Source organism: Brachyhypopomus gauderio, chromosome 4, assembly GCF_052324685.1.
Source record: "Brachyhypopomus gauderio isolate BG-103 chromosome 4, BGAUD_0.2, whole genome shotgun sequence".
In the NCBI taxonomy this organism is placed as follows: domain Eukaryota; kingdom Metazoa; phylum Chordata; class Actinopteri; order Gymnotiformes; family Hypopomidae; genus Brachyhypopomus; species Brachyhypopomus gauderio.
The window spans coordinates 20,983,151-21,009,352 of record NC_135214.1 but is presented as its reverse complement, the minus strand read 5'-3'; the positions used below and the strand labels follow the sequence as shown (position 1 = coordinate 21,009,352).

The 26,202-nt window shown below is 41.1% G+C and overlaps 1 protein-coding gene across 2 annotated transcripts in view; it reads left to right on the top strand.

Annotated features, from left to right (window-relative positions):
- Positions 1–26,202, top strand: part of kif5aa (kinesin family member 5A, a) — a 69,422-nt gene that overhangs the window by 39,785 nt on the left and 3,435 nt on the right. Inside the window, exons 14-24 of one of the 2 annotated variants that reach the window (XM_077002998.1) lie at positions 17,843–18,049; positions 18,658–18,804; positions 19,196–19,384; positions 19,668–19,785; positions 20,958–21,019; positions 22,437–22,540; positions 22,711–22,812; positions 23,198–23,258; positions 23,540–23,611; positions 23,732–23,836; positions 24,120–24,336. In XM_077002998.1, coding sequence (XP_076859113.1) covers positions 17,843–18,049; positions 18,658–18,804; positions 19,196–19,384; positions 19,668–19,785; positions 20,958–21,019; positions 22,437–22,540; positions 22,711–22,812; positions 23,198–23,258; positions 23,540–23,611; positions 23,732–23,836; positions 24,120–24,336 — 1,384 coding nt within the window. Of the gene's footprint in view, positions 1–17,842; positions 18,050–18,657; positions 18,805–19,195; positions 19,385–19,667; positions 19,786–20,957; positions 21,020–22,433; positions 22,541–22,710; positions 22,813–23,197; positions 23,259–23,539; positions 23,612–23,731; positions 23,837–24,119; positions 24,337–26,202 lie in introns of both variants that reach the window. The other variant, XM_077002997.1, reaches the window with a different exon arrangement.

Here is a 26,202-nt window from a genome sequence, read left to right as displayed (position 1 = left end):
CAAGATGAGGTAATACTATAGAACAGTCTAATGCTGGATCAAGATGAGGTAATGCTATAGAACAGTCTAATGTTGAACCAAGATGAGGTAATACTATAGAACAGTGTTACGAATTGACCAGGCAGAGAGGGATCCAAATGCGGAAGAACACCGCTTTTATTGAAATGAGACGCTGGTACAAACACAGGCAGGTGAATCACGAGTACTAGGATCAGTAGTAACAGCGTTTTCTTGGCGTGGTCAGGACGGTCCAGGGTCATACCGGGGGAGCAGAAGTCAGGAGGTACAGAGGGACTAGGCAGGAGACAAGGTCGGGGATGTAAGCGAGGGTCAGAACACAGGAGAGCAGACAGGTAATAGAACGGCTTGGTACGCGGCATGAGTCAGCAATACTTCGCGACTGAGACGTGCTGGGGAAGGTGCATAAGTGTGACTGAAAGGGGGCGTGGTAATGAGGGGCAGGTGAGGCTGGTTAGGGAAGATCAGGTGGCATTCCTTACAAACAGTCTAATGTTGGATCAAGATGAGGTAATACTATAGAACAGTCTAATGTTGGATCAAGATCTGGTAATACCATAGAACAGTCTAATGTTGGATCAAGATGAGGTAATACCATAGAACAGTCTAATGTTGGATCAAGATGAGGTAATACTATAGAACAGTCTAATGTTGAATCAAGATGAGGTAATACTATAGAACAGTCTAATGTTGGATCAAGATGAGGTAATACTATAGAACAGTCTAATGTTGGATCAAGATGAGGTAATACTATAGAACAGTCTAATGTTGAATCAAGATGAGGTAATACTATAGAACAGTCTAATGTTGGATCAAGATGAGGTAATACTATAGAACAGTCTAATGTTGGATCAAGATGAGGTAATACTATAGAACAGTCTAATGTTGGAACAAGATGAGGTATTACTATAGAACAGTCTAATGTTGGATCAAGATGAGGTAATACCATAGAACAGTCTAATGCTGGATCAAGATGAGGTAATACTATAGAACAGTCTAATGTTGGATCAAGATGAGGTAATGCTATAGAACAGTCTAATGTTGGATCAAGATGAGGTAATACTATAGAACAGTCTAATGCTGGATCAAGATGAGGTAATACCATAGAACAGTCTAATGTTGGATCAAGATGAGGTAATACCATAGAACAGTCTAATGTTGGATCAAGATGAGGTAATACTATAGAACAGTCTAATGTTGGAACAAGATGAGGTAATACTATAGAACAGTCTAATGTTGGATCAAGATGAGGTAATACTATAGAACAGTCTAATGTTGGATCAAGATGAGGTAATGCTATAGAACAGTCTAATGTTGGATCAAGATGAGGTAATACTATAGAACAGTCTAATGTTGGAACAAGATGAGGTAATACTATAGAACAGTCTAATGTTGGATCAAGATCAGGTAATACTATAGAACAGTCTAATGTTGGAACAAGATCAGGTAATACTATAGAACAGTCTAATGCTGGATCAAGGTGAGGTAATACTATAGAACAGTCTAATGCTGGATCAAGATGAGGTAATACCATAGAACAGTCTAATGTTGGATCAAGATGAGGTAATACCATAGAACAGTCTAATGTTGGATCAAGATGAGGTAATACTATAGAACAGTCTAATGCTGGATCAAGATGAGGTAATGCTATAGAACAGTCTAATGTTGGATCAAGATGAGGTAATACTATAGAACAGTCTAATGCTGGATCAAGGTGAGGTAATACTATAGAACAGTCTAATGTTGGATCAAAATGAGGTAATACTATAGAACAGTCTAATGTTGGATCAAGATGAGGTAATACTATAGAACAGTCTAATGTTGGATCAAGATGAGGTAATACTATAGAACAGTCTAATGCTGGATCAAGATGAGGTAATACTATAGAACAGTCTAATGTTGGATCAAGATGAGGTAATACTATAGAACAGTCTAATGTTGGAACAAGATGAGGTAATACTATAGAACAGTCTAATGTTGGATCAAGATGAGGTAATACTATAGAACAGTCTAATGTTGGATCAAGATGAGGTAATGCTATAGAACAGTCTAATGTTGGATCAAGATGAGGTAATACTATAGAACAGTCTAATGCTGGGTCAAGATGAGGTAATACTATAGAACAGTCTAATGTTGGATCAAGATGAGGTAATACTATAGAACAATCTAATGTTGGATCAAGATCAGGTAATACTATAGAACAGTCTAATGTTGGATCAAGATCAGGTAATACTATAGAACAGTCTAATGTTGGATCAAGATGAGGTAATACTATAGAACAGTCTAATGTTGGATCAAGATCAGGTAATACTATAGAACAGTCTAATGTTGATCAAGATCAGGTAATACTATAGAACAGTCTAATGCTGGATCAAGATGAGGTAATACTATAGAACAGTCTAATGTTGGATCAAGATGAGGTAATACTATAGAACAGTCTAATGTTGAATCAAGATGAGGTAATACTATAGAACAGTCTAATGCTGGATCAAGATGAGGTAATGCTATAGAACAGTCTAATGTTGAACCAAGATGAGGTAATACTATAGAACAGTGTTACGAATTGACCAGGCAGAGAGGGATCCAAATGCGGAAGAACACCGCTTTTATTGAAATGAGACGCTGGTACAAACACAGGCAGGTGAATCACGAGTACTAGGATCAGTAGTAACAGCGTTTTCTTGGCGTGGTCAGGACGGTCCAGGGTCATACCGGGGGAGCAGAAGTCAGGAGGTACAGAGGGACTAGGCAGGAGACAAGGTCAGGGACGTAAGCGAGGGTCAGAACACAGGAGAGCAGACAGGTAATAGAACGGCTTGGTACGCGGCATGAGTCAGCAATACTTCGCGACTGAGACGTGCTGGGGAAGGTGCATAAGTGTGACTGAAAGGGGGCGTGGTAATGAGGGGCAGGTGAGGCTGGTTAGGGAAGATTAGGTGGCATTCCTTACAAACAGTCTAATGTTGGGTCAAGATGAGGTAATACTATAGAACAGTCTAATGTTGGATCAAGATCTGGTAATACCATAGAACAGTCTAATGTTGGTTCAAGATGAGGTAATACCATAGAACAGTCTAATGTTGGATCAAGATGAGGTAATACTATAGAACAGTCTAATGTTGAATCAAGATGAGGTAATACTATAGAACAGTCTAATGTTGGATCAAGATGAGGTAATACTATAGAACAGTCTAATGTTGGATCAAGATGAGGTAATACTATAGAACAGTCTAATGTTGAATCAAGATGAGGTAATACTATAGAACAGTCTAATGTTGGATCAAGATGAGGTAATACTATAGAACAGTCTAATGTTGGATCAAGATGAGGTAATACTATAGAACAGTCTAATGTTGGAACAAGATGAGGTATTACTATAGAACAGTCTAATGTTGGATCAAGATGAGGTAATACCATAGAACAGTCTAATGCTGGATCAAGATGAGGTAATACTATAGAACAGTCTAATGTTGGATCAAGATGAGGTAATGCTATAGAACAGTCTAATGTTGGATCAAGATGAGGTAATACTATAGAACAGTCTAATGCTGGATCAAGATGAGGTAATACCATAGAACAGTCTAATGTTGGATCAAGATGAGGTAATACCATAGAACAGTCTAATGTTGGATCAAGATGAGGTAATACTATAGAACAGTCTAATGCTGGATCAAGATGAGGTAATACCATAGAACAGTCTAATGTTGGATCAAGATGAGGTAATACCATAGAACAGTCTAATGTTGGATCAAGATGAGGTAATACTATAGAACAGTCTAATGCTGGATCAAGATGAGGTAATGCTATAGAACAGTCTAATGTTGGATCAAGATGAGGTAATACTATAGAACAGTCTAATGCTGGATCAAGATGAGGTAATACCATAGAACAGTCTAATGTTGGATCAAGATGAGGTAATACCATAGAACAGTCTAATGTTGGATCAAGATGAGGTAATACTATAGAACAGTCTAATGCTGGATCAAGATGAGGTAATGCTATAGAACAGTCTAATGTTGGATCAAGATGAGGTAATACTATAGAACAGTCTAATGCTGGATCAAGGTGAGGTAATACTATAGAACAGTCTAATGTTGGATCAAAATGAGGTAATACTATAGAACAGTCTAATGTTGGATCAAGATGAGGTAATAGTATAGAACAGGCTAATGTTGGATCAAGATGAGGTAATACTATAGAACAGTCTAATGCTGGATCAAGATGAGGTAATACTATAGAACAGTGTAATGTTGGATCAAGATGAGGTAATACTATAGAACAGTCTAATGTTGGAACAAGATGAGGTAATACTATAGAACAGTCTAATGTTGGATCAAGATGAGGTAATACTATAGAACAGTCTAATGTTGGATCAAGATGAGGTAATGCTATAGAACAGTCTAATGTTGGATCAAGATGAGGTAATACTATAGAACAGTCTAATGCTGGGTCAAGATGAGGTAATACTATAGAACAGTCTAATGTTGGATCAAGATGAGGTAATACTATAGCACAGTCTAATGTTGAATCAAGATGAGGTAATACTATAGAACAGTCTAATGCTGGATCAAGATGAGGTAATGCTATAGAACAGTCTAATGTTGGAACAAGATCAGGTAATACTATAGAACAGTCTAATGTTGGATCAAGATCAGGTAATACTATAGAACAGTCTAATGTTGGATCAAGATGAGGTAATACTATAGAACAGTCTAATGCTGGATCAAGATGAGGTAATACCATAGAACAGTCTAATGTTGGATCAAGATGAAGGTAATACCATAGAACAGTCTAATGTTGGATCAAGATGAGGTAATACTATAGAACAGTCTAATGCTGGATCAAGATGAGGTAATACTATAGAACAGTCTAATGTTGGATCAAGATGAGGTAATACTATAGAACAGTCTAATGCTGGATCAAGGTGAGGTAATAATATAGAACAGTCTAATGTTGGATCAAAATGAGGTAATACTATAGAACAGTCTAATGTTGGATCAAGATGAGGTAATACTATAGAACAGTCTAATGTTGGATCAAGATGAGGTAATACTATAGAACAGTCTAATGTTGGATCAAGATGAGGTAATACTATAGAACAGTCTAATGTTGGATCAAGATGAGGTAATACTATAGAACAGTCTAATGTTGGATCAAGATGAGGTAATACTATAGAACAGTCTAATGTTGGATCAAGATCAGGTAATACTATAGAACAGTCTAATGTTGGATCAAGATGAGGTAATACTATAGAACAGTCTAATGTTGGAACAAGATGAGGTAATACTATAGAACAGTCTAATGTTGGATCAAGATGAGGTAATACTATAGAACAGTCTAATGTTGGATCAAGATGAGGTAATGCTATAGAACAGTCTAATGTTGGATCAAGATGAGGTAATACTATAGAACAGTCTAATGCTGGGTCAAGATGAGGTAATACTATAGAACAGTCTAATGTTGGATCAAGATGAGGTAATACTATAGAACAATCTAATGTTGGATCAAGATCAGGTAATACTATAGAACAGTCTAATGTTGGATCAAGATCAGGTAATACTATAGAACAGTCTAATGTTGGATCAAGATGAGGTAATACTATAGAACAGTCTAATGTTGGATCAAGATCAGGTAATACTATAGAACAGTCTAATGTTGATCAAGATCAGGTAATACTATAGAACAGTCTAATGCTGGATCAAGATGAGGTAATACTATAGAACAGTCTAATGTTGGATCAAGATGAGGTAATACTATAGAACAGTCTAATGTTGAATCAAGATGAGGTAATACTATAGAACAGTCTAATGCTGGATCAAGATGAGGTAATGCTATAGAACAGTCTAATGTTGAACCAAGATGAGGTAATACTATAGAACAGTGTTACGAATTGACCAGGCAGAGAGGGATCCAAATGCGGAAGAACACCGCTTTTATTGAAATGAGACGCTGGTACAAACACAGGCAGGTGAATCACGAGTACTAGGATCAGTAGTAACAGCGTTTTCTTGGCGTGGTCAGGACGGTCCAGGGTCATACCGGGGGAGCAGAAGTCAGGAGGTACAGAGGGACTAGGCAGGAGACAAGGTCAGGGACGTAAGCGAGGGTCAGAACACAGGAGAGCAGACAGGTAATAGAACGGCTTGGTACGCGGCATGAGTCAGCAATACTTCGCGACTGAGACGTGCTGGGGAAGGTGCATAAGTGTGACTGAAAGGGGGCGTGGTAATGAGGGGCAGGTGAGGCTGGTTAGGGAAGATTAGGTGGCATTCCTTACAAACAGTCTAATGTTGGGTCAAGATGAGGTAATACTATAGAACAGTCTAATGTTGGATCAAGATCTGGTAATACCATAGAACAGTCTAATGTTGGTTCAAGATGAGGTAATACCATAGAACAGTCTAATGTTGGATCAAGATGAGGTAATACTATAGAACAGTCTAATGTTGAATCAAGATGAGGTAATACTATAGAACAGTCTAATGTTGGATCAAGATGAGGTAATACTATAGAACAGTCTAATGTTGGATCAAGATGAGGTAATACTATAGAACAGTCTAATGTTGAATCAAGATGAGGTAATACTATAGAACAGTCTAATGTTGGATCAAGATGAGGTAATACTATAGAACAGTCTAATGTTGGATCAAGATGAGGTAATACTATAGAACAGTCTAATGTTGGAACAAGATGAGGTATTACTATAGAACAGTCTAATGTTGGATCAAGATGAGGTAATACCATAGAACAGTCTAATGCTGGATCAAGATGAGGTAATACTATAGAACAGTCTAATGTTGGATCAAGATGAGGTAATGCTATAGAACAGTCTAATGTTGGATCAAGATGAGGTAATACTATAGAACAGTCTAATGCTGGATCAAGATGAGGTAATACCATAGAACAGTCTAATGTTGGATCAAGATGAGGTAATACCATAGAACAGTCTAATGTTGGATCAAGATGAGGTAATACTATAGAACAGTCTAATGCTGGATCAAGATGAGGTAATACCATAGAACAGTCTAATGTTGGATCAAGATGAGGTAATACCATAGAACAGTCTAATGTTGGATCAAGATGAGGTAATACTATAGAACAGTCTAATGCTGGATCAAGATGAGGTAATGCTATAGAACAGTCTAATGTTGGATCAAGATGAGGTAATACTATAGAACAGTCTAATGCTGGATCAAGATGAGGTAATACCATAGAACAGTCTAATGTTGGATCAAGATGAGGTAATACCATAGAACAGTCTAATGTTGGATCAAGATGAGGTAATACTATAGAACAGTCTAATGCTGGATCAAGATGAGGTAATGCTATAGAACAGTCTAATGTTGGATCAAGATGAGGTAATACTATAGAACAGTCTAATGCTGGATCAAGGTGAGGTAATACTATAGAACAGTCTAATGTTGGATCAAAATGAGGTAATACTATAGAACAGTCTAATGTTGGATCAAGATGAGGTAATAGTATAGAACAGGCTAATGTTGGATCAAGATGAGGTAATACTATAGAACAGTCTAATGCTGGATCAAGATGAGGTAATACTATAGAACAGTGTAATGTTGGATCAAGATGAGGTAATACTATAGAACAGTCTAATGTTGGAACAAGATGAGGTAATACTATAGAACAGTCTAATGTTGGATCAAGATGAGGTAATACTATAGAACAGTCTAATGTTGGATCAAGATGAGGTAATGCTATAGAACAGTCTAATGTTGGATCAAGATGAGGTAATACTATAGAACAGTCTAATGCTGGGTCAAGATGAGGTAATACTATAGAACAGTCTAATGTTGGATCAAGATGAGGTAATACTATAGCACAGTCTAATGTTGAATCAAGATGAGGTAATACTATAGAACAGTCTAATGCTGGATCAAGATGAGGTAATGCTATAGAACAGTCTAATGTTGGAACAAGATCAGGTAATACTATAGAACAGTCTAATGTTGGATCAAGATCAGGTAATACTATAGAACAGTCTAATGTTGGATCAAGATGAGGTAATACTATAGAACAGTCTAATGCTGGATCAAGATGAGGTAATACCATAGAACAGTCTAATGTTGGATCAAGATGAAGGTAATACCATAGAACAGTCTAATGTTGGATCAAGATGAGGTAATACTATAGAACAGTCTAATGCTGGATCAAGATGAGGTAATACTATAGAACAGTCTAATGTTGGATCAAGATGAGGTAATACTATAGAACAGTCTAATGCTGGATCAAGGTGAGGTAATAATATAGAACAGTCTAATGTTGGATCAAAATGAGGTAATACTATAGAACAGTCTAATGTTGGATCAAGATGAGGTAATACTATAGAACAGTCTAATGTTGGATCAAGATGAGGTAATACTATAGAACAGTCTAATGTTGGATCAAGATGAGGTAATACTATAGAACAGTCTAATGTTGGATCAAGATGAGGTAATACTATAGAACAGTCTAATGTTGGATCAAGATGAGGTAATACTATAGAACAGTCTAATGTTGGATCAAGATCAGGTAATACTATAGAACAGTCTAATGTTGGATCAAGATGAGGTAATACTATAGAACAGTCTAATGTTGGATCAAGATGAGGTAATACTATAGAACAGTCTAATGTTGATCAAGATCAGGTAATACTATAGAACAGTCTAATGCTGGATCAAGATGAGGTAATACTATAGAACAGTCTAATGTTGGATCAAGATGAGGTAATACTATAGAACAGTCTAATGTTGAATCGAGATGAGGTAATACTATAGAACAGTCTAATGCTGGATCAAGATGAGGTAATGCTATAGAACAGTCTAATGTTGAACCAAGATGAGGTAATACTATAGAACAGTGTTACGAATTGACCAGGCAGAGAGGGATCCAAATGCGGAAGAACACCGCTTTTATTGAAATGAGACGCTGGTACAAACACAGGCAGGTGAATCACGAGTACTAGGATCAGTAGTAACAGCTTTTTCTTGGCGTGGTCAGGACGGTCCAGGGTCATACCGGGGGAGCAGAAGTCAGGAGGTACAGAGGGACTAGGCAGGAGACAAGGTCGGGGATGTAAGCGAGGGTCAGAACACAGGAGAGCAGACAGGTAATAGAACGGCTTGGTACGCGGCATGAGTCTGCAATACTTCGCGACTGAGACGTGCTGGGGAAGGTGCATAAGTGTGACTGAAAGGGGGCGTGGTAATGAGGGGCAGGTGAGGCTGGTTAGGGAAGATCAGGTGGCATTCCTTACAAACAGTCTAATGTTGGATCAAGATGAGGTAATACTATAGAACAGTCTAATGTTGAATCAAGATGAGGTAATACTATAGAACAGTCTAATGTTGGATCAAGATGAGGTAATACTATAGAACAGTCTAATGTTGGATCAAGATGAGGTAATACTATAGAACAGTCTAATGTTGGAACAAGATGAGGTATTACTATAGAACAGTCTAATGTTGGATCAAGATCAGGTAATACTATAGAACAGTCTAATGCTGGATCAAGATGAGGTAATACTATAGAACAGTCTAATGTTGAATCAAGATGAGGTAATACTATAGAACAGTCTAATGTTGGATCAAGATGAGGTAATGCTATAGAACAGTCTAATGTTGGATCAAGATGAGGTAATACTATAGAACAGTCTAATGTTGGATCAAGATCAGGTAATACTATAGAACAGTCTAATGTTGGAACAAGATGAGGTAATACTATAGAACAGTCTAATGCTGGATCAAGGTGAGGTAATACTATAGAACAGTCTAATGCTGGATCAAGATGAGGTAATGCTATAGAACAGTCTAATGTTGGATCAAGATGAGGTAATACTATAGAACAGTCTAATGCTGGATCAAGGTGAGGTAATACTATAGAACAGTCTAATGTTGGATCAAAATGAGGTAATACTATAGAACAGTCTAATGTTGGATCAAGATGAGGTAATACTATAGAACAGTCTAATGTTGGATCAAGATGAGGTAATACTATAGAACAGTCTAATGCTGGATCAAGATGAGGTAATACTATAGAACAGTCTAATGTTGGATCAAGATGAGGTAATACTATAGAACAGTCTAATGTTGGAACAAGATGAGGTAATACTATAGAACAGTCTAATGTTGGATCAAGATGAGGTAATACTATAGAACAGTCTAATGTTGGATCAAGATGAGGTAATGCTATAGAACAGTCTAATGCTGGATCAAGATGAGGTAATACTATAGAACAGTCTAATGTTGGATCAAGATGAGGTAATACTATAGAACAGTCTAATGTTGGAACAAGATGAGGTAATACTATAGAACAGTCTAATGTTGGATCAAGATGAGGTAATACTATAGAACAGTCTAATGTTGGATCAAGATGAGGTAATGCTATAGAACAGTCTAATGTTGGATCAAGATGAGGTAATACTATAGAACAGTCTAATGTTGGAACAAGATGAGGTAATACTATAGAACAGTCTAATGTTGGATCAAGATCAGGTAATACAATAGAACAGTCTAATGTTGGAACAAGATCAGGTAATACTATAGAACAGTCTAATGCTGGATCAATGTGAGGTAATACTATAGAACAGTCTAATGCTGGATCAAGATGAGGTAATACCATAGAACAGTCTAATGTTGGATCAAGATGAGGTAATACCATAGAACAGTCTAATGTTGGATCAAGATGAGGTAATACTATACAGTTGTGATCAAATTTATTCAACCCCCAATGCTGCGAAGGGTTTTATGGAATTCAGTGCACATTTGTAATTGTGTTCATAATGAAATCTTACAAGGACTTGTTAAAGAACTAAATGCAACTAAGATAGCATCAATTTTTTTTGTCATAAAGTATTAAATGGCCTTTTTGTGATTTCTTCATTGACACAATTATTCAACCCCTTTACGACTACCACTCCTAAGAACAGAGGTTCATTCCAGTGTTTTCCATCAGGTATTGAAAACATCTGTGGATGTCAACGAGCAGCAATCAAGCATGATAAGCACCAATTAGGCAAATTTAAAAGGACTGTGATACTCAGCTCCTTCTAGACATCTACTGATGTGTTTCCAAGCATGGTGAAGGCAAGAGAATGGTCCCAGAAGACAAGAGAAGAGGTTATTGCTCTTCACAAGAATGGCAATGGATATAAAAAGATTGCGAAGTTGTTAAATATTCCAAGAGACACTATCGGAAGTATCATTCGCAAGTTCAAGTTAAAGGGCACAGTGGAAACGTTACCTGGTCGTGGCAGAAAGAAGATCCTGACCGCGACTGCTGTGCGCTACCTGAAGCGTAATGTGGAGAAAAATCCCCGCGTGACTGCTAAGGAACTGAAAAAAGACCTGTCAGATGTGGGCACTGAAGTTTCAGCTCAGACAATAAGGCGCGCACTGCATAACGAAGACCTCCATGCCAGAACACCCAGACGCACCCCCTTGCTGACTCCAAAGAACAAGAAAAGTCGACTGCAGTATGCCAAAAGTCATGTGGACAAGCCACAAAGGTTTTGGAACAGTGTACTGTGGTCAGATGAAACTAAATTAGAACTGTTTGGGACAATGGACCAGCGCTATGTTTGGAGAAGGAAGAACCAGGCTTATGAACAAAAGAACACCTTGCCTACTGTGAAGCATGGCGGGGGGTCAATTATGCTTTGGGGCTGTTTTGCTTCTAATGGTACAGGAAAGCTTCAACGTGTGCAGGGTACCATGAATTCCCTTCAGTACCAGGAGATCTTGGAGGAAAATGTGATGGAGTCAGTCACAAACCTGCGGCTTGGGAGACGTTGGACCTTCCAACAGGACAATGATCCGAAGCACACATCCAAGTCCACTAGAGCATGGTTGAACATGAAAGGCTGGAACATTCTAGAGTGGCCATCGCAATCACCAGACTTAAATCCAATTGAGAACCTCTGGTGGGACCTAAAGAAGGCAGTTGCAGTGCGCAAGCCTAAGAATGTGACTGAACTGGAGGCTTTTGCCCATGAAGAATGGGCTAAGATACCCATAGGTCGCTGCAAGACACTTGTGTCAAGCTATGCTTCACGCTTGAAAGCTGTCATAACTGGAAAAGGATGTTGTACTAAGTACTAAAAAATAATGTCACTAGGGGGTTGAATAAAACTGATAATGATGTGAGCACAGTAAAGACATTTGTGGTTATTCCATCATAAATATTATGTTATGTTTGTCTAATTTATAAGTGCCTCTTTGATATAATTGTAAATAAGATGACTGAAATGATCAAAATCAATGTCAAACTGGCCAAAACACTTTATTTCAGTGGGGGTTGAATAAATTTGATCACAACTGTAGAACAGTCTAATGCTGGATCAAGATGAGGTAATGCTATAGAACAGTCTAATGTTGGATCAAGATGAGGTAATACTATAGAACAGTCTAATGCTGGATCAAGGTGAGGTAATACTATAGAACAGTCTAATGTTGGATCAAAATGAGGTAATACTATAGAACAGTCTAATGTTGGATCAAGATGAGGTAATACTATAGAACAGTCTAATGTTGGATCAAGATGAGGTAATACTATAGAACAGTCTAATGCTGGATCAAGATGAGGTAATACTATAGAACAGTCTAATGTTGGATCAAGATGAGGTAATACTATAGAACAGTCTAATGTTGGAACAAGATGAGGTAATACTATAGAACAGTCTAATGTTGGATCAAGATGAGGTAATACTATAGAACAGTCTAATGCTGGGTCAAGATGAGGTAATACTATAGAACAGTCTAATGTTGGATCAAGATGAGGTAATACTATAGAACAGTCTAATGTTGGATCAAGATCAGGTAATACTATAGAACAGTCTAATGTTGGATCAAGATCAGGTAATACTATAGAACAGTCTAATGTTGGATCAAGATGAGGTAATACTATAGAACAGTCTAATGTTGGATCAAGATCAGGTAATACTATAGAACAGTCTAATGTTGATCAAGATCAGGTAATACTATAGAACAGTCTAATGCTGGATCAAGATGAGGTAATACTATAGAACAGTCTAATGTTGGATCAAGATGAGGTAATACTATAGAACAGTCTAATGTTGAATCAAGATGAGGTAATACTATAGAACAGTCTAATGCTGGATCAAGATGAGGTAATGCTATAGAACAGTCTAATGTTGAACCAAGATGAGGTAATACTATAGAACAGTGTTACGAATTGACCAGGCAGAGAGGGATCCAAATGCGGAAGAACACCGCTTTTATTGAAATGAGACGCTGGTACAAACACAGGCAGGTGAATCACGAGTACTAGGATCAGTAGTAACAGCGTTTTCTTGGCGTGGTCAGGACGGTCCAGGGTCATACCGGGGGAGCAGAAGTCAGGAGGTACAGAGGGACTAGGCAGGAGACAAGGTCGGGGACGTAAGCGAGGGTCAGAACACAGGAGAGCAGACAGGTAATAGAACGGCTTGGTACGCGGCATGAGTCAGCAATACTTCGCGACTGAGACGTGCTGGGGAAGGTGCATAAGTGTGACTGAAAGGGGGCGTGGTAATGAGGGGCAGGTGAGGCTGGTTAGGGAAGATCAGGTGGCATTCCTTACAAACAGACTAATGTTGGATCAAGATGAGGTAATACTATAGAACAGTCTAATGTTGGATCAAGATCTGGTAATACCATAGAACAGTCTAATGTTGGATCAAGATGAGGTAATACCATAGAACAGTCTAATGTTGGATCAAGATGAGGTAATACTATAGAACAGTCTAATGTTGAATCAAGATGAGGTAATACTATAGAACAGTCTAATGTTGGATCAAGATGAGGTAATACTATAGAACAGTCTAATGTTGGATCAAGATGAGGTAATACTATAGAACAGTCTAATGTTGAATCAAGATGAGGTAATACTATAGAACAGTCTAATGTTGGATCAAGATGAGGTAATACTATAGAACAGTCTAATGTTGGATCAAGATGAGGTAATACTATAGAACAGTCTAATGTTGGAACAAGATGAGGTATTACTATAGAACAGTCTAATGTTGGATCAAGATCAGGTAATACTATAGAACAGTCTAATGCTGGATCAAGATGAGGTAATACTATAGAACAGTCTAATGTTGGATCAAGATGAGGTAATACTATAGAACAGTCTAATGTTGGAACAAGATGAGGTAATACTATAGAACAGTCTAATGTTGGATCAAGATGAGGTAATACTATAGAACAGTCTAATGTTGGATCAAGATGAGGTAATGCTATAGAACAGTCTAATGTTGGATCAAGATGAGGTAATACTATAGAACAGTCTAATGCTGGGTCAAGATGAGGTAATACTATAGAACAGTCTAATGTTGGATCAAGATGAGGTAATACTATAGAACAGTCTAATGTTGGATCAAGATCAGGTAATACTATAGAACAGTCTAATGTTGAATCAAGATGAGGTAATACTATAGAACAGTCTAATGTTGGATCAAGATGAGGTAATGCTATAGAACAGTCTAATGTTGGATCAAGATGAGGTAATACTATAGAACAGTCTAATGTTGAACCAAGATGAGGTAATACTATAGAACAGTGTTACGAATTGACCAGGCAGAGAGGGATCCAAATGCGGAAGAACACCGCTTTTATTGAAATGAGACGCTGGTACAAACACAGGCAGGTGAATCACGAGCACTAGGATCAGTAGCAACAGCGTGTTCTTGGCGTGGTCAGGACGGTCCAGGGTCATACCGGGGGAGCAGAAGTCAGGAGGTACAGAGGGACTAGGCAGGAGACAAGGTCAGGGACGTAAGCGAGGGTCAGAACACAGGAGAGCAGACAGGTAATAGAACGGCTTGGTACGCGGCATGAGTCAGCAATACTTCGCGACTGAGACGTGCTGGGGAAGGTGCATAAGTGTGACTGAAAGGGGGCGTGGTAATGAGGGGCAGGTGAGGCTGGTTAGGGAAGATCAGGTGGCATTCCTTACAAACAGTCTAATGTTGGATCAAGATGAGGTAATACTATAGAACAGTCTAATGTTGGATCAAGATCTGGTAACACCATAGAACAGTCTAATGTTGGATCAAGATGAGGTAATACCATAGAACAGTCTAATGTTGGATCAAGATGAGGTAATACTATAGAACAGTCTAATGTTGAATCAAGATGAGGTAATACTATAGAACAGTCTAACGTTGAACCAAGATGAGGTAATGCTATAGAACAGTCTAATGTTGAATCAAGATGAGGTAATGCTATAGAACAGTCTAATGTTGAACCAAGATGAGGTAATGCTATAGAACAGTCTAATGTTGAACCAAGATGAGGTAATGCTATAGAACAGTCTAATGTTGAATCAAGATGAGGTAATACTATAGAACAGTCTATTGTTGAACCAAGATGAGGTAATGCTATAGAACAGTCTAATGTTGAACCAAGATGAGGTAATGCTATAGAACAGTCTAATGTTGAATCAAGATGAGGTAATGCTATAGAACAGTCTAATGTTGAATCAAGATGAGGTAATACTATAGAACAGTCTAATGTTGAACCAAGATGAGGTAATGCTATAGAACAGTCTAATGTTGAATCAAGATGAGGTAATGCTATAGAACAGTCTAATGTTGAATCAAGATGAGGTAATGCTATAGAACAGTGTTACGAATTGACCAGGCAGAGAGGGATCCAAATGCGGAAGAACACCGCTTTTATTGAAATGAGACGCTGGCACAGAAACAGGCAGGTGAATCACGAGTACTAGGATAAGTAACAGCGTTTTCTTGGCGTGGTCAGGACGGTCCAGGGTCATACCGGGGGAGCAGAAGTCAGGAGGTACAGAGGGACTAGGCAGGAGACAAGGTCAGGGACGTAAGCGAGGGTCAGAACACAGGAGAGCAGACAGGTAATAGAACGGCTTGGTACGCGGCATGAGTCTGCAATACTTCGCAACTGAGACGTGCTGGTGAAGGTGTATAAGTGTGACTGAAAGGGGGCGTGGTAATGAGGGGCAGGTGAGGCTGGTTAGGGAAGATCAGGTGGCATTCCTTACAAACAGTCTAATGTTGGATCAAGATGAGGTAATACTATAGAACAGTCTAATGTTGGATCAAGGTGAGGTAATACTATAGAACAGTCTAATGCTGGATCAAGATGAGGTAATACTATAGAACAGTCTAATGTTGGATCAAGATGAGGTAATACCATAGAACAGTCTAATGTTGGATCAAGATGAGGTAATACCATAGAACAGTCTAATGTTGGATCAAGATGAGGTAATACTATAGAACAGTCTAATGTTGAATCAAGATGAGGTAATACTATAGAACAGTCTAATGTTGGATCAAGATGAGGTAATACTATAGAACAGTCTAATGTTGGATCAAGATGAGGTAATACTATAGAACAGTCTAATGTTGGAACAAGATGAGGTAATACTATAGAACAGTCTAATGTTGGATCAAGATGAGGTAATACTATAGAACAGTAATGTTGGATCAAGATCAGGTAATACTATAGAACAGTCTAATGTTGGATCAAGATCAGGTAATACTATAGAACAGTCTAATGCTGGATCAAGATGAGGTAATACTATAGAACAGTCTAATGTTGGATCAAGATGAGGTAATACTACAGAACAGTCTAATGTTGGAACAAGATGAGGTAATGCTATAGAACAGTCTAATGTTGAATCAAGATGAGGTAATGCTATAGAACAGTCTAATGTTGGATCAAGATGAGGTAATACTATAGAACAGTAATGCTGGATCAAGATGAGGTAATACTATAGAACAGTCTAATGTTGGATCAAGATGAGGTAATACTATAGAACAGTCTAATGTTGGATCAAGATGAGGTAATGCTATAGAACAGTCTAATGTTGGATCAAGATGAGGTAATACTATAGAATAGTCTAATGTTGGAACAAGATGAGGTAATACTATAGAACAGTCTAATGTTGGAACAAGATGAGGTAATACTATAGAACAGTCTAATGTTAGATCAAGATCAGGTAATACTATAGAACAGTCTAATGTTGGATCAAGATCAGGTAATACTATAGAACAGTCTAATGCTGGATCAAGATGAGGTAATACTATAGAACAGTCTAATGTTGGATCAAGATGAGGTAATACTATAGAACAGTCTAATGTTGAATCAAGATGAGGTATTACTATAGAACAGTCTAATGCTGGATCAAGATGAGGTAATGCTATAGAACAGTCTAATGTTGAACCAAGATGAGGTAATACTATAGAACAGTGTTACGAATTGACCAGGCAGAGAGGGATCCAAATGCGGAAGAACACCGCTTTTATTGAAATGAGACGCTGGTACAAACACAGGCAGGTGAATCACGAGTACTAGGATCAGTAGTAACAGCGTTTTCTTGGCGTGGTCAGGACGGTCCAGGGTCATACCGGGGGAGCAGAAGTCAGGAGGTACAGAGGGACTAGGCAGGAGGCAAGGTCGGGGATGTAAGCGAGGGTCAGAACACAGGAGAGCAGACAGGTAATAGAACGGCTTGGTACGCGGCATGAGTCAGCAATACTTCGCGACTGAGACGTGCTGGGGAAGGTGTATAAGTGTGACTGAAAGGGGGCGTGGTAATGAGGGGCAGGTGAGGCTGGTTAGGGAAGATCAGGTGGCATTCCTTACAAACAGTCTAATGTTGGATCAAGATGAGGTAATACTATAGAACAGTCTAATGTTGGATCAAGATGAGGTAATACTATAGAACAGTCTAATGTTGGGTGAAGATGAGGTAATACTATAGAACAGTCATTTTACGAGTTCATTAGTTCACAGTTTTTCTTAGGGTGATGTTTCTTTGGCTGAGGTCAGATGTCTGTGTGCTGTAGCTCCTGGCGTCCACACGCGGGGACAGTGATAAGGTTCAGGTGGAGCTGGGCCGCCTCCACTCCGAGAGTGAGAGCGCCAAGGCGGAGGTGCGGGAGGTGCTGCAGGCCCTGGAGGAGTTGGCCGTCAACTACGACCAGAAAAGCCAGGAGGTGGAGGAGAAGAGCCTGCACAACAAACAGCTCGCTGAGCAGCTCAGCCACAAAATGGTACACACACACACACACACACACACACACATACACACGCACACACACACACACGCACACACACACACACGCACGCGCGCGCGCACACACACACTCACACACACACACACGCACGCACACACACACATGCACATACACATGTACACTCACACAGATACATCTGAATGTTCACTTAAATCAAACACACCTGAAAGGATATCAGCCAACTGCAGTATTGTGGTACGTCACACTGAAGAAATGTGTTCAATAAAATAGTTCTGGAAATAAAAATATATTTGCTGGAAATCCTGTACTTATTTTGTGATTTAAACCTATCAGGTTTATTCCCTGATGATGACCTAAAATACTCAACGTCTAAAGGAAGAAATCTTTACATTTCTTCAGCATTTCCATCTTTATTCAGCAATTTTTTTTTGCTTTGCTCCCTATCTCTCTCTGTCTCTCACTATTTATCTCTCTGTCTCTCTCTATCTATCTATCTCTCTCTCTATCTCTCTGTCTCTCTCTATCTCTCTCTTTTGCTCTGTCTATCTCTCTCTCTCTGTCTGTTTCTCTCTTTCTCTCGCTGTCTCTACATATCGATCTCTTTATTTCTCTCTCCTTCTCAGGCCAGTCTCATGGAGCTGGAGGCGGAGCTAGCTCAGATGCAGGAAGTGAGCTCACAGCAAAGGAAGCGCATCGCTGAAGTGCTGAATGGCCTGATGCGTGACCTGAGCGAGTTCAGCACCATTGTGGGCAATGGAGAAATCAAACTGGTGAGGAGATCCAACAGACAGAAAGATTTCACTAATCTAATATTGGCAATGTTTCATTTACGATTTTATAACTCCAAATGATGTTTGTATTTTAGTTGGAATAGATCTTTACATGTGCACAGTCACATGTGCATTGACCAGTCAGTGCAAATACTGACACGTTAAGGGCACCATCAGATGGTCAGTGTACCGTGATGTTGAACGGAGCCTCTGTCCTCCTCCACCCCCCCCCCCCCCCCCCACACACACACACAAACACTCCCACTCGCACACACCAACACTCCCCCACACACACACACACACACACACACACACACACACACACACACTAACACTCCCACCCACACTCACACACACACACACACATACACCTCTCTCGCTGTGTGTGTAGCCGGTGGAGATCAGCGGGGCCATAGAGGAGGAGTTCACGGTGGCCCGTCTGTACATCAGTAAGATCAAGTCGGAGGTGAAGTCCATGGTGAAGCGGTGCAGGCAGTTGGAGTGTATGCAGCTGGAGTGCCACCGTAAGATGGAGGAGACCGGACGAGAGCTCTCCTCCTGTCACCTGCTCATCTCCCAGGTGGGGTGGGGTAGGGTGGGGTGGGTGACTGGGGTGTGAGTCAGTGTTATATGATGATATAAATGTTTAGGCTTAGTTTTATATTGGGGTTTTTGTGCTTAGGTTTTTTTATTTTAATTTTACATCATTTTTGTTAAGGTAATTTACCGTTACAAGGTTCAGTGAAACTTTGTTTGGTCTTGTTAATGTGTGTGTGTGTGTGTGTGTGTGTGTGTGTGTGTGTGTGTGTGTGTGTGTGTGTGTGTGTGTGTGTGTGTGTGTGTGTGTGTGTGTGTGTGTATAGCATGAGGCAAAGATCCGGTCTCTTACTGAGTACATGCAGAACGTTGAGCAGAAGAAGAGGCAGCTGGAAGATAGCTATGATGCTTTAAGTGAAGAGCTCTCCCTCCTACAGAACCCAGGTCAGAAACACCCCAACACCTCCATGGAGCTTTCCCTCCTACAGAACCCAGGTCAGAAACACCCCAATACCTCCATGGAGCTCTCCCTCCTACAGAACCCAGGTCAGAAACACCCCAATACCTCCATGGAGCTCTCCCTCCTACAGAACCCAGGTCAGAAACACCCCAACACCTCCATGGAGCTTTCCCTCCTACAGAACCCAGGTCAGAAACACCCCAACACCTCCATGGAGCTCTCCCTCCTACAGAACCCAGGTCAGAAACACCCCAACACCTCAATGGAGCTTTCCCTCGTACAGAACCCAGGTCAGAAACACCCCAACACCTCCATGGAGCTCTCCCTCCTACAGAACCCAGGTCAGAAACACCCCAACACCTCCATGGAGCTCTCCCTCCTACAGAACCCAGGTCAGAAACACCCCAATACCTCCATGGAGCTCTCCCTCCTACAGAACCCAGGTCAGAAACACCCCAACACCTCCATGGCGCTCTCCCTCCTACAGAACCCAGGTCAGAAACACCCCAATACCTACATGGAGCTCTCCCTCCTACAGAACCCAGGTCAGAAACACCCCAACACCTCCATGGAGCTCTCCCTCCTACAGAACCCAGGTCAGAAACACCCCAACACCTCCATGGAGCTCTCCCTCCTACAGAACCCAGGTCAGAAACACCCCAACACCTCCATGAAGCTCTCCCTCCTACAGAACCCAGGTCAGAAACACCCCAACACCTCCATGGAGCTTTCCCTCGTACAGAACCCAGGTCAGAAACACCCCAACACCTCCATGGAGCTTTCCCTCCTACAGAACCCAGGTCAGAAACACCCCAACACCTCCATGGAGCTCTCCCTCCTACAGAACCCAGGTCAGAAACACCCCAACACCTCCATGGAGCTCTCCCTCCTACAGAACCCAGGTCAGAAACACCCCAACACCTCCACGCTGAATGTGAAGGCCAGGAATAATAAAAAATCTGAGAAGGCATTCCTGTAAGGCAGAGTTCAGATGATATCAACCCTTGTGCAGTCTTAGGTGGACACTGTTATCGCAGAAGATTGTCCATTATGTGGACAATAAAAATCTTGAAAATGACGTTCCAGAAGAGGATTTCTATGAGTATGTACAGAAACACACGCAGTGTTGATCTTGCTGTATCTGCGTGTCAAACAGACAGTGCTGCAGAGCAACAGGACGGGGGAGACAGACCAGACGCCCAGGAGCAGAGTGGGCAGGTAAGACCTGACTGTGTCTGTAGGGCACTGTCAACATGTTGTGTTATTTATTGGTCTGGTTATTGGAACAACACACTGATGTAGAAATCAATGTCAAAACATCCTAAAAATCATATATATCATGTCAGATGCAAATCTAACCCATATATATGAGTCTATTCACATAATGTCATTAACTTGCAGGATAGAGATTTTAAAAGTTCAGTAGTCTGATATCACAATGCTGATGAACAAGGCAGTGGACATTCTAGACCAGGGGTACTCAAATAGAAATGATGACAGGCCACATTTTATTTATTTTTTTTAATTTTTCCTAAAAAAAATACACTTTTCAAAACAGTTCGCGGGCCAGAAATAGTTAGCCGCTATTTGAGTATGGGGGGGTTCTAGACCATCTGAACTGGGGGGGGGGGGGGGGGGGGGGGGGGGGGCGCAGACTGGGACCAGTAGACTGGGACAAAATCGCTAAGTTGTCAAAACTGCTGTAGCTTTATCGACATTCACAAAAATTATGTGTCTCCCGCCTCATTCAAGGACCTCAAGGGGGGCCAGTGGTAATGTGTTAGGGGCACTGCCCCCCCTACCCCCTCCTACCCCCACAGAACTGCCACTGACTTATCATTATAACTGTGATAATGTACTGATGAGTGCTGTAATACCTGTTGCACAGTGTCTTTTTCTAAGCTAACACATTGCAGCCATATTAACGCCTCTAATGAAGGCTGTGCTCTCATTTAACTGCTCACACACTTACTGATGTGACTGGCTTTGTCTCACCCTTTCTCCATGTCTGTCTCACCCTTTCACCATGTCTGTCTCACCCTTTCTCCATGTCTGTCTCACCGTTTCACCATGTCTGTCTCACCCTTTCTCCATGTCTGTCTCACCCTTTCTCCATGTCTGTCTCACCCTTTCACCATGTCTGTCTCACCCTTTCTCCATTTCTGTCTCACCCTTTCACCATGTCTGTCTCACCCTTTCTCCATGTCTGTCTCACCCTTTCTCCATTTCTGCCTCACCCTTTCTCCATGTCTGTCTCACCCTTTCACCATGTCTGTCTCACCCTTTCTCCATGTCTGTCTCACCCTTTCTCCATGTCTGTCTCACCCTTTCTCCATGTCTGTCTCACCCTTTCACCATGTCTGTCTCACCCTTTCACCATGTCTGTCTCACCCTTTCTCCATGTCTGTCTCACCCTTTCTCCATGTCTGTCTCACCCTTTCACCATGTCTGTCTCACCCTTTCACCATGTCTGTCTCACCCTTTCTCCATGTCTGTCTCACCCTTTCACCATGTCTGTCTCACCCTTTTTCCATGTCTGTCTCAACCTTTCTCCATGTCTGTCTCACCCTTTCTCCATGTCTGTCTCACCCTTTCTCCATTTCTGCTTCACCCTTTCTCCATCTTTGCTCAGAAGGTCACGCGTCGTCCTGCGGCTCACCGGGAGCCTCGCCAGACTCAGCTCAGCCGTTTGCGGGATGAGATCAACGAGAAACAGCGTCTCATCGATGAGCTCACTGAGTCAGTGATCACATCACCTTCATTTTAAACACGTGAACTCCTCCAACCTTCTTGAGTAGCATATTCAGTACAGGAATTCAGCCCATAAGATTATAGTAACACTTTGTAAAAGATGAAAAGACTTCTTGTGTTTGTGTTTGTGGTTTGTTCAATTGTACAACTCCTTGCAGTAAGAACCAGGCTCTGGAGTTAGAGCTGGCCCACGTCAGGTCCGACTTCAGCAACCTGAAGATGCAGGAGGACACCAAGAGTGCTCGTCTGGAACAACTATCGTACGTTTCGGCTGAAGCTTCACTACTGAATCTTCAGCCTTTATAACCTAGAACTTTTAGATCAGTCCACTGAAAAGTAACCAGAGGTTAATCTTCACTGTGCGAATCTTAAAGTTTAATGCTTTACCGTGAGACATTTTAAGATGATGCTTTTTACACTGATAGTATCTCCTCATTAAGCCATGCTTGAGTTTACAGACAGCTTTCAAATGCAATCAGATTGTCCCTTACAACAAAGGATTTGAGTGGTGAATCTGCGCTAACCGTGCGAGTCGCACCAAGGCTTGGCTTCTTTAAGTGTTTGCATGTAAAGCTGCTCTTCCAAAACAGAGCGCGTGTGTACCTGTGTGTTTCTGCATCTATGTGTGTGTTTTTGTTGTTGCAGATTCCAGCAGGAGAAGCATGAGCAGTCCAAACAGGACCTGAAAGGCCTGGAGGAGACCGTCGTGAGTGCTTCCACTCTTCATCACACACCTTCCTTCTCTTCGTCTTTCATTGTCTTTGAACTCTTTACACTGACAATTTGTTGATGTAGATGCTCATGTAGCCTAGCAAATATAGTCATATCCTTGTGATCTGACACCTGACATATCCCTGGGGTAATTTACATAATCAGGAGCAGTGATTCAAACTGTGACTTTGCTGTTTTGCTTGTGGAAGTGCTACGAGGATTTCACAGTAGTGATGTCACTCAGAGTCGTTCATCTCTCTGGTTTATGACCTACAGGCCCGTGAACTCCAGACCCTGCACAACCTGCGCAAGCTGTTCGTTCAAGACCTCACGACTCGAGTTAAAAAAGTGAGTGTCCAACCAGACCCATCTCCAGGTGTAGGCAGTATTACAGACAGTACACGCCAGTGGCCCAGCACTAATACAGCCAACGTTCTGTTTTCCTTCTGTTGTGCATTTTCATTCCAGAGTTCAGAAAATGGACCTGATGATAGTGGGGGGTCTAACACCCAGAAGCAGAAGATATCCTTTCTTGAGAACAACCTGGACCAACTTACAAAGGTTCACAAACAGGTTAGGGTTCACAAACAGGTTAACACATGCTTTGATTTTGTTACCTAAAATATGTAAAACATAAAGGAATTCTAAGCTTTTGGGTTGTATTTAAAAAATTGTATTATGTAGGTATATCATTATCATAACAATTTATGCTAAATTCTTTTGATCTGTGATTTACTCGAGGTATATAAAGGTCCTAAATCTGAACATTGATTGATTCTCTCTCCTCTTCTCTCCTCTCTCCTCTCCTCTTCTCTTCTCTTCTCTTGCCTCTCTCTTCCCCTCCCTCTCTCTTCAGCTGGTACGTGATAATGCAGATTTGCGTTGTGAGCTTCCGAAGCTGGAGAAACGTCTGCGCTCTACGGCTGAGCGTGTTCGGGCACTGGAGGCGGCACTGAAGGACGCCAAGCAGGGCGCCATGAACGACCGCCGCCGATACCAGCAGGAGGTGGATCGCATCCGGGACGCCATGCGTGTGCGCAACGCCGTGAGGCGCCCCCATGCGGCTCAGATCGGTACTGCAGGCTCAGCGTCTTACCGTGTCACGGGTGGGAGAGGAAGTGGGTTGTTAGGAAACAGATCCAGAGGGCCATTCCAGAAGAGGAGCAAACCAGCGAAGGACTTACAGGGTGGTATAGGCAGATCCAGCTTGAGGGAGACCAGACAACCAGACAATCACTGACTAACAAGCAAATGGAAATGAACAAAACAGCTTAGAATCTCAGAAGCAGCAGTCAGGGTGTGAGGGTGTGTGAGTGTGTAAGGGTGTGTTAGTGGTTGGGGGTGTTTAAGTGTCTGAGGGTGTGTGAGTGTGAGTTTGTGTGAGTGTCTGAGGGTGTGTGAGTGAGGGTGTGTGAGTGTGTGAGGGTGTGTGAGTGGTTGAGGGTGTGTGAGTGTCTGAGGGTGTGTGGGTGTGTGAGTGGTTGAGGGTGTGTGGGTGTGTGAGTGGTTGAGGGTGTGTGAGTGGTTGAGGGTGTGTGAGTGTCTGAGGGTGTGTGAGTGAGGGTGTGTGGGTGTGTGAGTGGTTGAGGGTGTGTGAGTGTCTGAGGGTGTGTGAGTGTCTGAGGGTGTGTGTATGTGTGTGTGAGTGTCTGAGGGTGTGTGAGTGGTTGATGGTGTGTGTATGTGTGTGTGGGTGTGTGAGTGTCTGAGGGTGTGTGAGTGAGGGTGTGTGTATGTGTCTGAGGGTGTGTGAGTGGTTGAGGGTGTGTGAGTGGTTGAGGGTGTGTGAGTGTCTGAGGGTGTGTGAGTGAGGGTGTGTGTATGTGTGTGTGGGTGTGTGAGTGTCTGAGTGTGTGTGAGTGAGGGTGTGTGTATGTGTCTGAGGGTGTGTGAGTGGTTGAGGGTGTGTGTGTGTTAGTGTCTGAGGGTATGTGAGTGGTTGAGGGTGTGTGTATGTGTGTGTGGGCATCTCCTCTGAGTGCTGGGGCCAGCTCACCATGACACAAAGTATGGCGTTTGTAAGATTTTAATTCTTTTATTAATCCACAAAATATTATTTGAGTGCTAATAGCTTTATTGATCATGATCAATGGAGTATCATATGAATGTATATGTACTAAGGAAACATTACCTTGATTAATAATTATTTATTGAATAATTTTGTATAATTTAGTAATAACTTTTGTATTTAAATCATTTTTGTATTTAGTAGATTTAATGATTATCGATCAAGTTTCACATAATTAGATTATTAGTCATTAACCTCAAATTTTTCTCATGTTCAAATTTCTCTTTTAGTCATTATCAGATGATTAGTTCCTATGTCCACTCTAGTTATTATAGGGTGGGATTGAAGAACTTGATATACAGTCCACCTTTCAGGGTACACCCCCTCCTCTATGCAAAATTCTAAAACAGACCACAGTGGAAACACTTTGTTATGTGCCTGTCAGGGTTGTTTACAGTGGTGGCGTGTACCGCTTTTACAGGTACGTAGGTTGGGACATTCTGCAGGGTCTTCACAGCAAGACTGGGCTGTTGGGCAGGAGATATATTTATATGGACAACTTTTATGTGTCTTTTGAGTTGTTCATGAGTCTGTAGAGGGAAATAGAGGAGCTTTTAGGTGGCCACACCGGCATTATGCATAGGCTAGATTCTCAGTGCTTAATATACTGAACATGCTCAAAATCCCCAAGAATAAATCTCGGAGGAACGTATTCACAATAATTAAGACAGTGACTGGACATCATTAGTCGTGACACCTTGCATTCATTAGCTATACCATATTGTTATATAAAATCCTGGAATAAACCATAAAAACACATATATAAAAATATCCATGTGGCTTGAATGAGTTTGTATACCAGACATTGAATTAGTGAAGCAGGATGGATTTGGGTACATGTGATGAGGTGGATTAGATCCTGAAGAGTGTG